At 39.3% G+C, this 14,514-nt stretch overlaps 1 protein-coding gene across 1 annotated transcript in view; it reads left to right on the plus strand.

The window, feature by feature from the left end:
* Positions 1-10,841: 10,841 nt before the first annotated feature.
* Positions 10,842-14,514, plus strand: part of KRR1 (KRR1 small subunit processome component homolog) — a 14,576-nt gene continuing 10,903 nt past the window's right edge. Inside the window, exons 1-2 of the mRNA XM_025883452.2 lie at positions 10,842-10,991; positions 13,752-13,924. Of these exons, the coding sequence (XP_025739237.1) occupies positions 10,907-10,991; positions 13,752-13,924 (258 nt within the window). The 5' untranslated portion in view covers positions 10,842-10,906. The remainder of the gene's footprint in view (positions 10,992-13,751; positions 13,925-14,514) is intronic.

Genomic DNA, 14,514 nt, shown 5'->3' on the forward strand with positions numbered 1-14,514 from the left:
TCCGAGATCAAGGCACCTGTAGATTCAGTGTCTGGTGAGGGTCCCTTTTCTGATTCATAGGCAGCCATCTTTTCGCTGTGTCCTCACAAGATGGAAGGGGGCAAGGGACCTTTCTCTGGCCTTTTTTGGAGGGACACTAATCCCGTTCACCTAGGTAGTCCTAATCACCTCCCAGAAGCTTCACTTTCTAATATCATCACCTTGTGTGTTAAGATTCAACGTAAGAATTTCGGGGTGGGAGGTGGGAGGGAGGGAGAGATACAAACATTCAGATTATAGTGATCTTCACAATTCTATCTAAAGGCAAATAACCATTTTGGGAAGGAACTACATTTAATTAGCTTCAATCACATGTAGGCTCTGTTAACTGCACTATGTATTCATGTGTGTGTGTGTGCGCACGTGCGCATGTGTGTATAGTAAGAATAATATGTATGTGTATGGTTGTTTAATTTTTATTACAACCAATCATGTAAAATATTGGTTTTCCTACTATACAATTAAGAAAATGGAAATGCAGAAAAATTAAGTAACTTGACCGAAGACACATTACCAGTAGGTTGCAGAGCTGGGATTCAAATCCAGACCTTGGTCTTTTAATCTAATATCTGCTCACTCAACAAATATTTATGAGGCATGCACTAGGGGCAGAATATTATGGGAGGGGATGAAGAAGCAAAAAAAGTAAGTCAGAGTCCCTGCCTTCGAAGAAGTCACCACTAATTTTAAAAAGAATATGGAAGGGCCTCAGCAGTAGACTAACAGAACAGCACAGAGAACCATGCTATATATGAAAGAAGAGTGGTTTTAATATTCTTATGAAAACTGGGGCGCCTGGATGGCTCAGTCGTTAAGCGTCTGCCTTCGGCTTGGGTCATGATCCCAGGGTCCTGGGATCGAGCCCCGCATCAGGCTCCGTGCTCGGCGGGAAGCCTGCTTCTCCCTCTCCCACTATCAAATAAATAAATAAAATCTTTAAAAAAAAAAAAAAGAAAGAAAGAAAAATGCCCTTTCTTCAGAAGAAAACTAGTAACTGAAACTAACAGATACTTTGGACTATCAAATAGACACTTCCTTCTTTCCTAATCCAAACATTTTCTTTGAGTGCAGCAATGGCCATGTCTCAGGGACTGGGTCAGTAGACAGTGTGCAGGCCTGCACGCCTAGTCCTCCAATGCTAGCACCTCCCATCTTTACCTCCCCTGAAGCTGATGAAGTAGGAGGAAGAATAGCCCTCTTATTAGATTTGTTTCAGGGTTAGCAAAGTTACAGACATTAAGTCCCAAATGGTAAGGTGCTCCCCAAATCCTGAATTGTGAGTATATACTTATATCAAGAAGCTGCTGATTAGGTTGCAGATGATTAAACTGAATTTCAAGCAGCTCAGGGACAACATTTTCTTTCTTTCTCTCTCTTTCTTTTCCTTTTCCTTTTAGCCTATTACTTTATTGCTAATGCATCAGAAAGGCAGCCTTAGAAAGACAACGGTAATGCTATCCACATTACCCACCTCCCAATTACATTATCATTAGTTGCAATAATCTTTTTGTTATGGTTGTTGTTATTTGTCTTTTCCAGTTTGTATGTAAGCACCGTGAGATCAGGGACCTTATCTTTCTCATTTAGCACTATGTACTCCATGCCTAGAGCTGCACCAGATGTATAATAAACAATATATTTGTTCCACAAATATTTATGGAACATGAGTGAGTGAATGAAGGAAGGAATGGATGCTCTATTTTAATAGCACTTTTATGAAGCTAAAAACTGTATCCTCTAAAAAGGAATTGCCCCTTCCATTTTACCAAACTCCTTTTATCCTCATTTCATTTCTCTGAAGGAATCTACTATTTCATTTAGCAAAGACAGGGCATCAAGAGATATCTGACCCTATTTTCATTGTTGATAATTGTTTGAAATATCTATTCCTGTGTAACAAACATCCTGAAAACATGGTGACTTAACACCACCAAATATTTTTATTAACTTTCCTGTTTCTGTAATCGGGCTGGACATTCTTTTGCTCCACATGGTGTCTACTGAAGCTGAAATGTCTACGATTGCTTCTTCATGGATCCATGCCCAGAATACAAGCAGTGATGATGAACATCTGAGAGCTGGCTAGCCACATATCTGTCGCTCTTGCTTCACATAGCTAGCTTAAGCTTCCTCGCAGTGAGGTGGTCTCAGGAAAGTTGAACTTCTTACCCTGCAGCTTTCTTCCAAGTAAGAGAAAGAAACTGCCACTCTTCCTGAAGCCTTGACTTGGAATTAGCAAAGCCCTACCCACAGCATCCTATTGGTCTAAGTCAGTCACAGGGCCAGACCAGATTTAAGGCGAGGAGGAACAGGCTCAATCTCTTGGTGTGAGTGGCATGCATGTATGAAGAGAGAAGGCATCAAGGGTGGCTCTCTTTGGAGACTATAAACCACAGTAATGCGGTGGTTCTCCTAAGGTTGCCTGCCTAACTGCCCTGGAAATGCTGTGACTGTGTACCAGTATGCGCCAGGCAGGGATGATGGACAAAGCAGTATGTGGGGTAAGAAGACGTCATGCCCTCCTTGCACCTACCTCGACGCTGCTGACATGTTGACATGACTTCATTGTTTTGGTGTGGCAACAGCTCCAGCCAAGTCACTACTGCCAAATACCTGCCCATCAGTCCTAAAATATGACTAATTACCATTATAATGATTCCTCAGCTTTATTAAACACCCGTCTTCTGCAAAATCAAATGAGATTCATAAAAACTTCCTCATTAATCATCACAGCATCCCTTTGAGAGCTTGAAGGATGTAGGTGTATTCTCATTTTAGAAATGAAGGAAGTGCAACAAAGTGGAGCTCTAGGATGGTTATCCAACATTGCACAGCTGGTTGGCTAGAATGAAGGGGAGGGGCAGTGTGTGTGTATTAGGTAGAGACAGAGACAGGGACAGAGACAGAAACAGAGAGACAGAACAAGAGGGAGAGAGAGAAAAAAAAAACCCTCTCTGGGAAGAATAAAAGTGAGTCATCAAAATCATTTTCTCTTTTCCATTGTTATATGGCAGCCACTCACATGTCTTAACGTACTCAGTGATTTCCAGAGACAACAAACTTCTGTTATAATCAGACACTATGACTTGTGCCCCCCAAAATTATTGTAATGAGATTTAACCTGTATCAGATTCAAATTCATTTTGTTTCTTTTTGGCTCTATGTCTTTGGACAAGATACTGCATTGATGAGTATATGTTTCAATGTTTTGTTGTACAGATTAGACGAAAAGACATAGCACGTAATGCATGGTAAGTGGCTTATAATAGGCACCCAATAAATGGAAATGCTTATATCACAAGTTTTTTGATCTTGAGAATACTAATATGCTAGTTGAAATCGAGGATTTCTAAAAAGCCTTCTCTCTTTATTCTACACCAAGTGATTTTAAAAAACAACAGGGTTGGTTAGTAGTTACTGGGTCTGCATGTTATTCAATGCAGGTGAGTTTGTACATTTAGACCCAAGTCTGTGTGACATTGTACTAGTCAGTTAAAGTCTCTGGGTGTTAGAATCCTCATCTGTAAATTAACGGAGCTGGACTAGGTAATCTCTAAGGTTATCTTTTTTTCACTCTGACATCTGTGGTTCCATGGAAATAGAAAAAGCCTTTTAATTCTTTATTCAAGCCATCATTTATGAACATTTTGCCCTCTAGTGGCAAGAATCAAAGAAAACTATTCCTCCTGAGAAAGTTTCATGTCCATATTCCTAATTAAAATCTGATAAATATTTTGATGAACGCTTAGGCTTGCTTCAATATTGTTCCACTTATGTCTGTGTAAAAATTACCCCCGAAATTAGCAGCTTTCCACAACAAACATTTATGAAGTTTCCAAGGGTCAGGAACTTGTGAGCAGCTTAGCCTCAGGAGGCTGCAGACAAGGAGTCAGCCATTTTCCGGTCATCTGAAAGCTTGACCAGGCAGGAGGATGTGATCCAAGCTCTCTCACGAGGCTGGTGGCAGGAGGCTTCAGTTCCTTGCCTTTTGGATCTCCCCACAGGGCCGCTCAAGACATGGCAGCTGGGTCCTCCCAGAGTGAGCTGTCATGGGGCGGGGTGGGGGGGGTTGGCGGGAAGAGAGAGAGAGAGAGAGAGAGAGAGAGAGAGAGAAAGGAAGAATCCAAGACTGAAGCTGCCCATGTCTTTTACATACTAATTCACAGGTTATATACCATGGATGAATGAACTAGAATCACATAGATTCAACATGAGTAAACCTCAAAACAAACTACTCCATTAAAAAGCAAGTTGTTGCAGGGGTGCCTGGCTGGCTCAGTTGGTTAAGCCTCCGAATCTTGATTTCGGCTAAGGTCATGATCTCAGGGTCCTGAGATGAAGCCCCATGTCAGACTCTGCTGGGCATGGAGCCTGCTTAAGAGTCTCTCTCTCCCTCTGCCTCTGTCCCCGCCCCCCGCCTCCACACCCAGCTCGCACACACACTCTCTCTCGACAGATAAATAAATAAATAGCAAGTTGTATGAATACATACAGCATTTATATGTATATAAAATACTTATAGGATATATAATTATATACAAGTTTATTAATGTATAATGTGTAAATAAGTCATGTGTAAAATATCTAAAGCCCAGTTTATCTTGTTTAGAGATTACGTGTGTGTATAGTTGTCATATAAACAAAAATATACGTGGAAATGATAAACACCTATTTTGGCATAGTGGTCACTTCTGCTGGAAGGGGGGAGGAATGAGATTAGGAAGGTGTAGACAGGGGCTTTAACTGGAAATAATTTTGTGCCTTAAATTTAATTATGACTACAAAAGCATTTGTTATATTAGTCTGTCTGCTTTTTAGTAAGTCAGAAATAGTTCTTAAAAACCAAAACATCTAGTTATTGCTTCTAGAAAAGAGAGAAACAAGACTGTGGAGTGACTTCATTTTGCATATATGTGAGATTTTATGATACAAATATTAATGTAAATCAGGGGCCAAAATGATAAATGAAATTTACATTTATTAAATTTAGGTAGAGGGATTCTTGGATGATAGTTGCATTGTTCCTTGCATTTCCTTTTTTATTCTTTTCAAAGTTAAAAGAAAAAATATGTAGCTATCTCCTGTAGGAAAATATGCTACATGAGAGAATAATTATTATAAAAAGGGGTTACACCAAGTCATCACAATTATAGCAGATCACATTTTCAGTATCACCACATGTGCCTAGAGAAATATAAATCAAACTAGTAGACCAATCAATACATTTTAAAATCCTCACAGCAAATACAGAGAGTTATTATACACACGCCCCCAATAAAATTTTAGTACATAATGCCTCCATCTATCTTGTGACTGGGGCTAAGTAATTCTTTAAGTATGTGGCTTATTTTAATGAAATGGTGGCATGGGAATGAGAGATGGTGATGGGTAAAACCTGAAAACTTATTAATCCTCTGCATAAGTTGCTATACTTACTGTAGTACACATTGTGTGTTTTTGTGACAGCACAGAAAAAACAGAGCCAACAGATGGAAGGACACACATAAAGAGAGAGATATTATGATAGAGAAAGTGCGAATATTTCTATGACATTGTTGAGGTCCTAGGTCCAGTTCCCAGGTATGTAGGACAATAAATCCATTTTTTTACTTGTTAATTTAAATTTCTATGATTTGCAGTCAAAAGAATCTTGAGAAGTATACTCATATGCAAGTACTAAAGCATACAAAAATTCTAATTCTGTGTCTTCTGGAGAACTCTAAGAGCAGGGGATTTGAGTGCTCATAAGGTCAGATCTGGGCTTCTGAGACCTTCTCCCATGTTGCTTTAAGGCAAGGGTCCCTAACCTAACCTGATGGCTTGATCCTCTAGGGGTTTTATGAAGTGTGAAGTGTGTGAAGAGTGTGATAGAAAAGTGAACATCTCATCAAACTGTGGGTAAAATGATGTGTGTGCCCAAATATATGTACTTTTCTGGGGAAAGAGTCCATTGATTTAATCACATTAGTAAAGGGACTCAGAAACCAAAAGAAATTAAAATCACTGACAGATAATCAAAAGCAAAAATGTTGTGTTAAAATCTGAATTTCCAGTCTCTAAGTGTATCAGATAACTGAATTTTTTAATTTGAGATTTTGAAACAATGGAGAAGCCGTGTTGCCATCTTACTAACATCATGAAATGACTTGTTTAAATATAAACCCATTAAATGTTTGAAATACATAATCTAAAAAGTTCATTTCATAAAAAAAAAGTTCATTTCATCAAGGGCCATCTGTGGTTAACCCCGGTCTGAAGGATGGGAGAAGCATATAGATTTAACAAATGACTAGAAATCTGCTTTTTAGGGAAGTTCAAATATTCCCCCGGTGTCATGTAAACAAATAAAGACTGTAGTTTGCTTGTTCTATTTGCATAAAATAATAATTCTCAGCAGTATCAATACATTTCACATGCCACTGGATTAAATCTTGAATATTCATGCATGCATTAAAAAGCCTTCTGTTGCTTTGGTGGAAACTAATATCATGAAATGTGTTCCAGCTTTCCTTTAGGGGGAAGAATATTATAACTGAAAATTAAATCAAAGCAGTTGCTTATTAATAAGAATAATCAAGAAGAGAAAGATGGGAGATTGCCTTGGAAATAGTAGGAGAGGCCCAAGGAAATATTAATGTTCTGTGGGCCTGGGGCCCAGAGAGACTAATATTCAAGTGGTAATGAGTGTCTTTAGACCTTAAGCATCCACTGTCTGTACCAGTATCATTGTTTGTTTGGGTAATGAGACAACAGAATTCCAGAATGATGGGCAGAGTTGAGGAAAATGGAGCAGGATTGCCCATCACGGAGCCCAGCATAATAATGAACAGCCATCTGGAAACTTTGGCTTTGATACCAGGCAAGTTCTGCCCTAGGTAGGTAAAAAGTGGGAAAAAACTTTGCTTTCAATGCATGCCTGGTTTGGAATAAAGCCCTTACTAGCCCTTTGAAGTAGAATCACAGAAATTAAGAACATCTGTACACCCAAGTTTCTCAACCTTGGCACTATTGACATTTTGGGGTTGGATAATTCCTTGTTTTCCAGGCTGCAAATTCTTGGGCCCTACCGCAGACCTACTGAACTATAAACTGGGAATGGGGTCACCCCTCCATGTGAGTCTGAGGTTGGCTAAAGTTTAAGAAGTAATAATCTAACTCAACTCTCTCATTTTTACAGCTGAAGAAAAAGAGGTTGGTTAAATATTTACTCAAGCTGGTTATCAGCCAAAGCCATACATCATTTGTCCGTATCTAGAGTTTGCTAAATGGGGCCTTGCAGGAAGAGGTTGATATCCTGCAAGCATATTTTATCCCAACACCATGACACATGAAACATTTTGTTGCACAGCAAACATTCCAAGACTAGCTGAATATGTTTCTCAAATTTGGTCTCTCCTAGATTCCCAGGTTTTCTAGGCTTTCATGCAGACTCCTTTACTTTTGTTGACATTATTTTTCTAAAGATTTTTTTTTTTACCTATTTTTTTAATCTTTTTGCCTACTTCCTTTTTCTTCTCTGCTTTCATCCCTGAGATAGCCAGGCTATAACCTTGATGTGTAGCCTTCCAAATCTTTTTTTGTATAATCACATACAAACATATATTCACATATACACACATACATACGTATAATTATTATATATAGCACATAGAACCAAGTATTTAGAACAGAACCTGAAACATTATAGATGCTCAATAAATATTTATTGAATGGTTTGCTTTATAAAAATGGGATAATTTGGGGCACCTGGCTGGCTTAGTCGGTTAAGCATCTGCCTTCGGCTCAGGTCATGATCCCAGAGTCCTGGGATCGAGCGAGCCCCACATCGGGCTCCTTGCTCAGCGGGAGGCCTGCTTCTCCCTCTCCCCCTGCCTGCCGCTCCCCCTGCTTGTGCTCTCTCTCTCTCTCTCTCTGTGTCAAATAAATAAAATCTTTAAAAAAAAATGGGATAATTTTTTTTTGAGAGAGCACGAAGTTGGATGGGGGAGGAGCAGAAGGCAAGGTAGAGCAAGAATCTTTTTTTCTTTCTTTTTAAAGATTTTATTTATTTATTTGTCAGAGAGATAGAGAGCACAAGCAGGGGGAGTGGCAGGCAGAGAAAAGCAGGCTCCCGGCTGAGCAAGGAGCCCAATGGGTTCCTTGGGATCCCTGGGACCCTGGGATCGTGACCTGCCTGAACCAGAGGCAGACGCTTAACCAACTGAGCCGCCCAGGCATCCCTTGGAGAGCAAAAATCTTAAGCAGGCTCCACACCTAGCATGGGGCCCGACTCAGGGCTCGATCTCATGACCTGAGCCAAAACTAAGAGTTGGATACTTAACCAACTGAGTCACCCAGGTGCACCCAAAATGGGATAATTATTTTTAAAATGGGATAATTATATAAATAATAACATATAACAATTTATATATGTACTGTATCTGGCTTTTATCACTCAATGCCTCTAGGTAATCTCTTCATTAGATTTAATTAATTCTTATGAATGGTTGCATAATATCTCACCACTATGAAAGTAATATCAATTTATTTAACTATATCTCTAATTGATAGTCAAGATGCTTTTACTTTTTTGCCACCTTAAATAAATAATAGCTAACACTTACTGAATATGTACCAAATGTAAAGCTTTTTTTTTTTTAGCATTTTTAATGTATAAAGTCACAGAGTTAAGGTTATTTTTCCTGTTATAGGAAACTGAACAGGGATGGGTAAGAAACTTGACCAAGACTGTACAGCTAGGAGGCAACAGACTGGTGGGTGTGTTCCCATAGTCCCTTTCACTGAACTGCTTCTACACAAGCAGTAATTGACACAGTTATACACACATTCTAATGGAATGGTGCTTTACTTCTAGTTGACAGTTTTCCAGGAGTGGAATTGCTGAGGAAGAATATGTGTATATTTTATACTGATAGATTGCTTTGCAAAAAGGCAGTGACAGTTTGCATTTTCACCAGCAGTGTATGAGAATGTACTTTCTTCCATCAGATTATCATTTAAAAATATATGTATTTTATTTATTTTTTGCCAGTCTAGTGGGTGAGAAGTGATATTTCACAGTTATGTTTACATGCTTTTAAGACAGTAGTGAGGTTAAGCATCATATGCTTATCAGCTATTTGGATGAACTCCACTACAAGTCCAATGTCTGCATGGTGGGACAGCAGGCTGGAGATCCACAGAAGAGCTAATGCCCTCAAATTCAAAAGCTATGAGGCTGAAAACCCGGCCCTCCTTCCAACACATTTGTAACAATTAATCCTTTTAGTAGCCTTTCTGAAACTGCTAATGGTCAGACTGCCTGGACTTGATGTCTAGCTCACCACTTACTAGTGACTGAGTTCCTTAAAATAGCAGTAATAAAAATCTGCTTCATAGGATTCCTGGGAACACTGAAGGAATTGCTTCTTACTTTATTACTTTCCCCTGTTGTTATTTGTTCTATTATAGGGATTTGTCATTGCTTTTTTTTTAAGATTTTATTTTTTAGTAATCTACAACACCAAGAACAAGTCACATGCTCTACTGACTGAGCCAGCCAGGTGCCCCAGGATTTGTCATTGCTTTTTGAGTAAATTGCAAGAATATAGGGATGTAATCATGGCCTGCCACTTACAAGACATATTTTTTTTTTTTTAGATTTTATTTATTTATTTTAGAGAGAGAGAGAATGTGTGAGCAGGGGAGGAGCAGAGTGACAAACAGACTCCACGCTGAGTGCAGTGCCTGACCTGAGGCTTGATCTCAGGACCCTGAGATCATAACCTGAGCTGAAACCAAGAGTCAGACAAGTTAACCGTCTGAGCCACCCCGGTGCCCCAGGGGAAAAAATCTTAACATAATCATGTGTCTTGGGACCTTATGTCCCTAATTAGTAGTCTGTTTTATATATGTACCTTATGTACAACAATCTAAGTTTTTATAGAAGACACACAAGGTTGGATTTCAAATAAGCATTCCTAGTTTCACTAACACAAGAAATTCAACCTATCAAAGACTTTCTCTCATTGTGCTGCAGAAAACTTTAGAAATGGCAAGTAGTAAGATCAGTCATCAAAAGAAGTTTCATCTTTAGTGTGTCTAAAAATTTTTAGAGTTTTAGAAGTGTAAAAATTTGTAGTAATGATGAATTTCACGTCTTGAGGTATTTGGGAAATCTTAGGCTAGGTGAAACTCTTCAGAAGTGTCACTTAATTACTATCCTTCTGGCTTAGAAAGAGGTATACCAAGACTCTAGGAAATTACCACCAGAAACAAAGACTTTTAAAAATTATCCTACAAAAAATTATCAATCTTAGGGAGTTTTGTTTGTTTCAATGTTGTTTAAAGAATTAGAAATGCAAATAAAGTGCCGGCGAAAAGTAGTCTCACAATAAATGTTAACTATTACTGTCACTCCCTGCCATCAAGGATCATGTATTTTCGTATTTAGACCTAGCACTTATTTGACAGTCATATAAATATTATCAAATGAATGACTGAGTGACATCAAGGATAGACCATTTGCGCTATATGGCCAAACTCTGGAGTTCGGGGTCCTAAGTAAGATACCGGAATCAAGAGAAAACTACGGGTAAGACAGGCTCCCGCTTGCCCATAGTCGTGGACTACAATTCCCAGCATGCAGCTAAACTCCGTGGTTGCCATGCATCCTGGGAAAGACGTCTCCGGCTCTTCATTGGCTACGCAGGAGAAACGCTTGTAGTTTCTGCAAATAACGCGGGCTTTAGCGTACGCACGCACGGAGATTGCGCAGATCGCGTCTAAATTCTACGGAACTCATTTTGAATAGACAGATTTTCAGGACTAAAATACGGTAGGATTTAAGAAAAGTTCTGCTTCCGGTAACACCGGAAGCAATTTGAAGATGGCGTCTTCCTCCTTAAACGGACCGGCCGCTGCGGACGGGAGAAGTGAATTTCGTAACAAGAAGCCGAAGCCGGAGAACCGAGGTAAGGTTGAGCGAGAACTGAAACCTGATATTAGGATATTGAGTTACGATTGTTTTCTTCCGCTGGCTGGGGACTCGTAACGCTGCCTTAGTGTGTTCTGTGAAGTTGAGTACTTACCATTGTTGAGGATTGGGGATGATGGCCAAGCCTGCGGGACCGACTGGCAGGTATGGTGCCAGCCACGTGTTCCTAACCGCTTTTGCTAGAGGCCTTTCAAAGTATAGATGTTGCAGAGTTTGTCTTCTGTCAAAGGAAGAAGATTAAGAAATTGTGCAGGGCGCCGCAGGACCTTACACTCGCGGCGGTGGCTGGAAGTCTTCGACAAAATGAGGGATGGAATGGGGTAGGAATAGGAGGTCGTTATATATATGAGTGAACGCTGATAATGAAGGAGTGAGACAGATAGGAGAAGGAGGTGTCTGGCGTGTTCTTAACGCTAGTTTGTCCGTTAGTGAAATTTTGTAACATTATCATCATTCCTGTTTGTCAAACCGCTAAAATATTAGACGACACGACTCATACTCTAATTTTAGACTGCCCTACTTTTAAATTGCTGTCTTCCTTTGTAGTCTGGTTTTATACCTTTTTTTCAGTGTGAATGACAAAGAGAGGCCAGAGAAATAGCCCAAGACCCGAGCAACCAGTCTTATTGGAAGTGTTAAAAACCTTGAACTCACATTCTGTAGGCAGTAGGGAAGTATTAAAGGAGTTCTGTTATTTTTAATTATGTAACATAGAGTACAGTCTATGTACAGCTTGAAGAATAAACACAACAGGTGAGAAAGGAGCACTCTATACCATTACGCAGAAGAAGCATTGCCATACTCCCGACCCCCCCTAGGAGCACCTCTCAGATCATAATGCTTCTCCCTTACAGGACATGAGGTAACCATCCTGAATCGTTTTGCTCTTCTGTTCTCTGCATAATCTTTACCACCTATGCACGAAGTGGTTTGATTTTTTCAGTTTTTGAATTTTATATGAATGCAAGAAGGCTGTAGACATTGTTCTGGCTTCTTAGGCTAAACTTTGTTTTTCTTATTGAGTCAAGGTGATACTTGTAGCTGTAGTTTATTCTTTTCATCTGATATTGATGAGATTTTCTTCTATGCATATACATTTATTTATATTACTATTCTACTGTTGGTGGACATTTGGATTGTTCCCATTGTTTGCTATTATAAACAATGCTTCTATAAACATCTTTTTGTATATCTCCTGGTTTGCATGTTCAAGAGTTTTCTTCAGATTATGTAAGTGGGACTGGAATCCATGAAAGTTAGGGTATGTGCAGGTAATGCTAAATCTCTCCCAAAGGGGTTGTGTCAGTTTACACTCCCACTAGCAGTGGATGAGAATTCTTGTTGCTCTACATCCACAGTAGCACTTGATATTATCTGCATTTTGAATTTCTGTCATTTTGGTAAGTATGAAATGGTATCTGGTTGGGGTTTTAATTTGAATTTTCCTTATTAGTAGTGAGGTTGCATATCTTTTCACATGTTTTTTGGGCTATTTGCGCTTCCTCTATTGTGAAACTCCTGTGTATTTTGCTAGGTTTTTTGTTTTTGTTTTAAATTTGTAGCTACTGAAGTGTTTAAATTGGGTAGAAACTTGGTAAGATAAACATTTTAAGTAATCACAGTTATAGAATTGGAGGGTTTTTGTTTTTTTAAGGATATTGGGAAGTAAGTGATGTATGAAGACTAGCTAATTCTCTGTGATTTGAACCAGAAATAACAAAGTAGACGTGAATATAAGAAAGAGAAGCAAGTTTACCTGTGGTGGATAACGTGAACTACAGAGGCCCTTTTCTCAGACTTAGTGTGCATAAGAATCTCCTGATGAGATTATTAAAACACAGATTCCTGGGACTCATCCCAGAGATTCAGATTTGGTAGGTCTGAATTGGAACCCAAGAACTGCATTTCTGACTAACTCCTAGTTCATGCTGATGTTGCAGGCCTGTGGGTCATACCCTTGAGGAGTACAGAATTAAAGCATAGCTGTTAGATTTAAGAGATTCCTAAAATCCAGGACCAGGAGTTCTAATAAATGATGTAGGAGATCATATATGGCCCTTAGGAGACATTTTGTTTTATTAAAAGGAGACCTAGACTGAATCACCTTTGTGTCCCCTTAGACAAGTCACTAATCTTTTTGGACTGAACGTCTTTTATAAAACGGGGAAAATAATACTGGTTCTTGCTACTACCTTTCACAGTTGTAATGAAGGTGTATACAGAAATAAGGCATATGAAAACTCTTCGGAAAGTCTAAAACCCTGTACCAGTGATTGGTAACTGAAAGTGTATGTGTGTGTGCATACACACAAACCCAAATATATATGCACATGCATATATATATATACACACACACAAGGCTGCAATTCAGGAAAGTCTAAAAGGTTATATTGAAAATAGTCATGTAAACAAAGTGGTATTTGGATCTTTAATAGTGTAGTACAATAGAAGTTTCTGGAGTACCCCACTGTCTGTCAGGCATATGCTAATTACTGTGGATCCAAGGAGGGTCCCTGCCCTTAAGGAACTTTGTCTTACGAGGCTGAAGTATATACAGTTAATTTTAATACAGTGTATTGAAAATAATGACAGAGGCATGTTCTTTGTTGAATAAAGAGCATGGGAACAGGAACTACAAGGAGAGTATTGGGAGCATGTAAATGTATGCATATAAGTGTTCAAAAAAGTGGCCAAAAGAAGGCTAAAATCTTATGTGTAAGTTTCTTCCCCTCTTTAGATGAATCAGAACTCCTTACTGTTCCTGATGGTTGGAAGGAACCGGCTTTTTCCAAAGAGGACAATCCCAGAGGACTCTTGGAGGAGAGCAGTTTTGCAACTTTGTTCCCAAAATATAGGGAGGCTTACCTGAAAGAGTGCTGGCCATTGGTACAGAAAGCCTTGAATGAACATGTATGCACATTTTACATATTTCTTTGAGATTTGGTTCTTATACCTTTACTTTTAAATAAGTATGTATGCTGATAGATTTTTTTTTTTTTAAGGTACTGGCATAACTGGTTACTTTGGTTCCTTTGTTTTTTGTTTTGTTTGTTTAGAGAGAGCACGAGAGTGTCGTGTGCGTGAGTGATTGGGGGGAGGGGCAAAGGGAGAGGGAGAGAGTGAATTCCAAGCAGATGCGCAGAACATGGCACTTGTTCTCACAACCCTGAGATCATGACCTGAGCCAAAATCAAGAGTCAGACGCTTAACCAACTGAGCCACCCAGGCACCTCTGGTTCCCTTGGTATTTTAAACAGCGTAAATATAAGCTTTATTCTTTTTCTTTTTATTTATTTTTTTTTCTAAAGATTTTATTTATTTATTTGAGAGAGAGAGAGAATGAGAGATAGAGAGCACGAGAGGGAAGAGGGTCAGAGGGAGAAGCAGACTCCCCGCCGAGCAGGGAGCCCGATGTGGGACTCGATCCCGGGACTCCAGGATCATGACCTGAGCCGAAGGCAGTCGCTTAACCAACTGAGCCACCCAGGCGCCCTCATCAT

Source organism: Callorhinus ursinus, unplaced genomic scaffold, assembly GCF_003265705.2.
Source record: "Callorhinus ursinus isolate GAN/ISIS: 27379988/994484 unplaced genomic scaffold, GSC_fseal_2.0 scaffold14, whole genome shotgun sequence".
Lineage (NCBI taxonomy): Eukaryota > Metazoa > Chordata > Mammalia > Carnivora > Otariidae > Callorhinus > Callorhinus ursinus.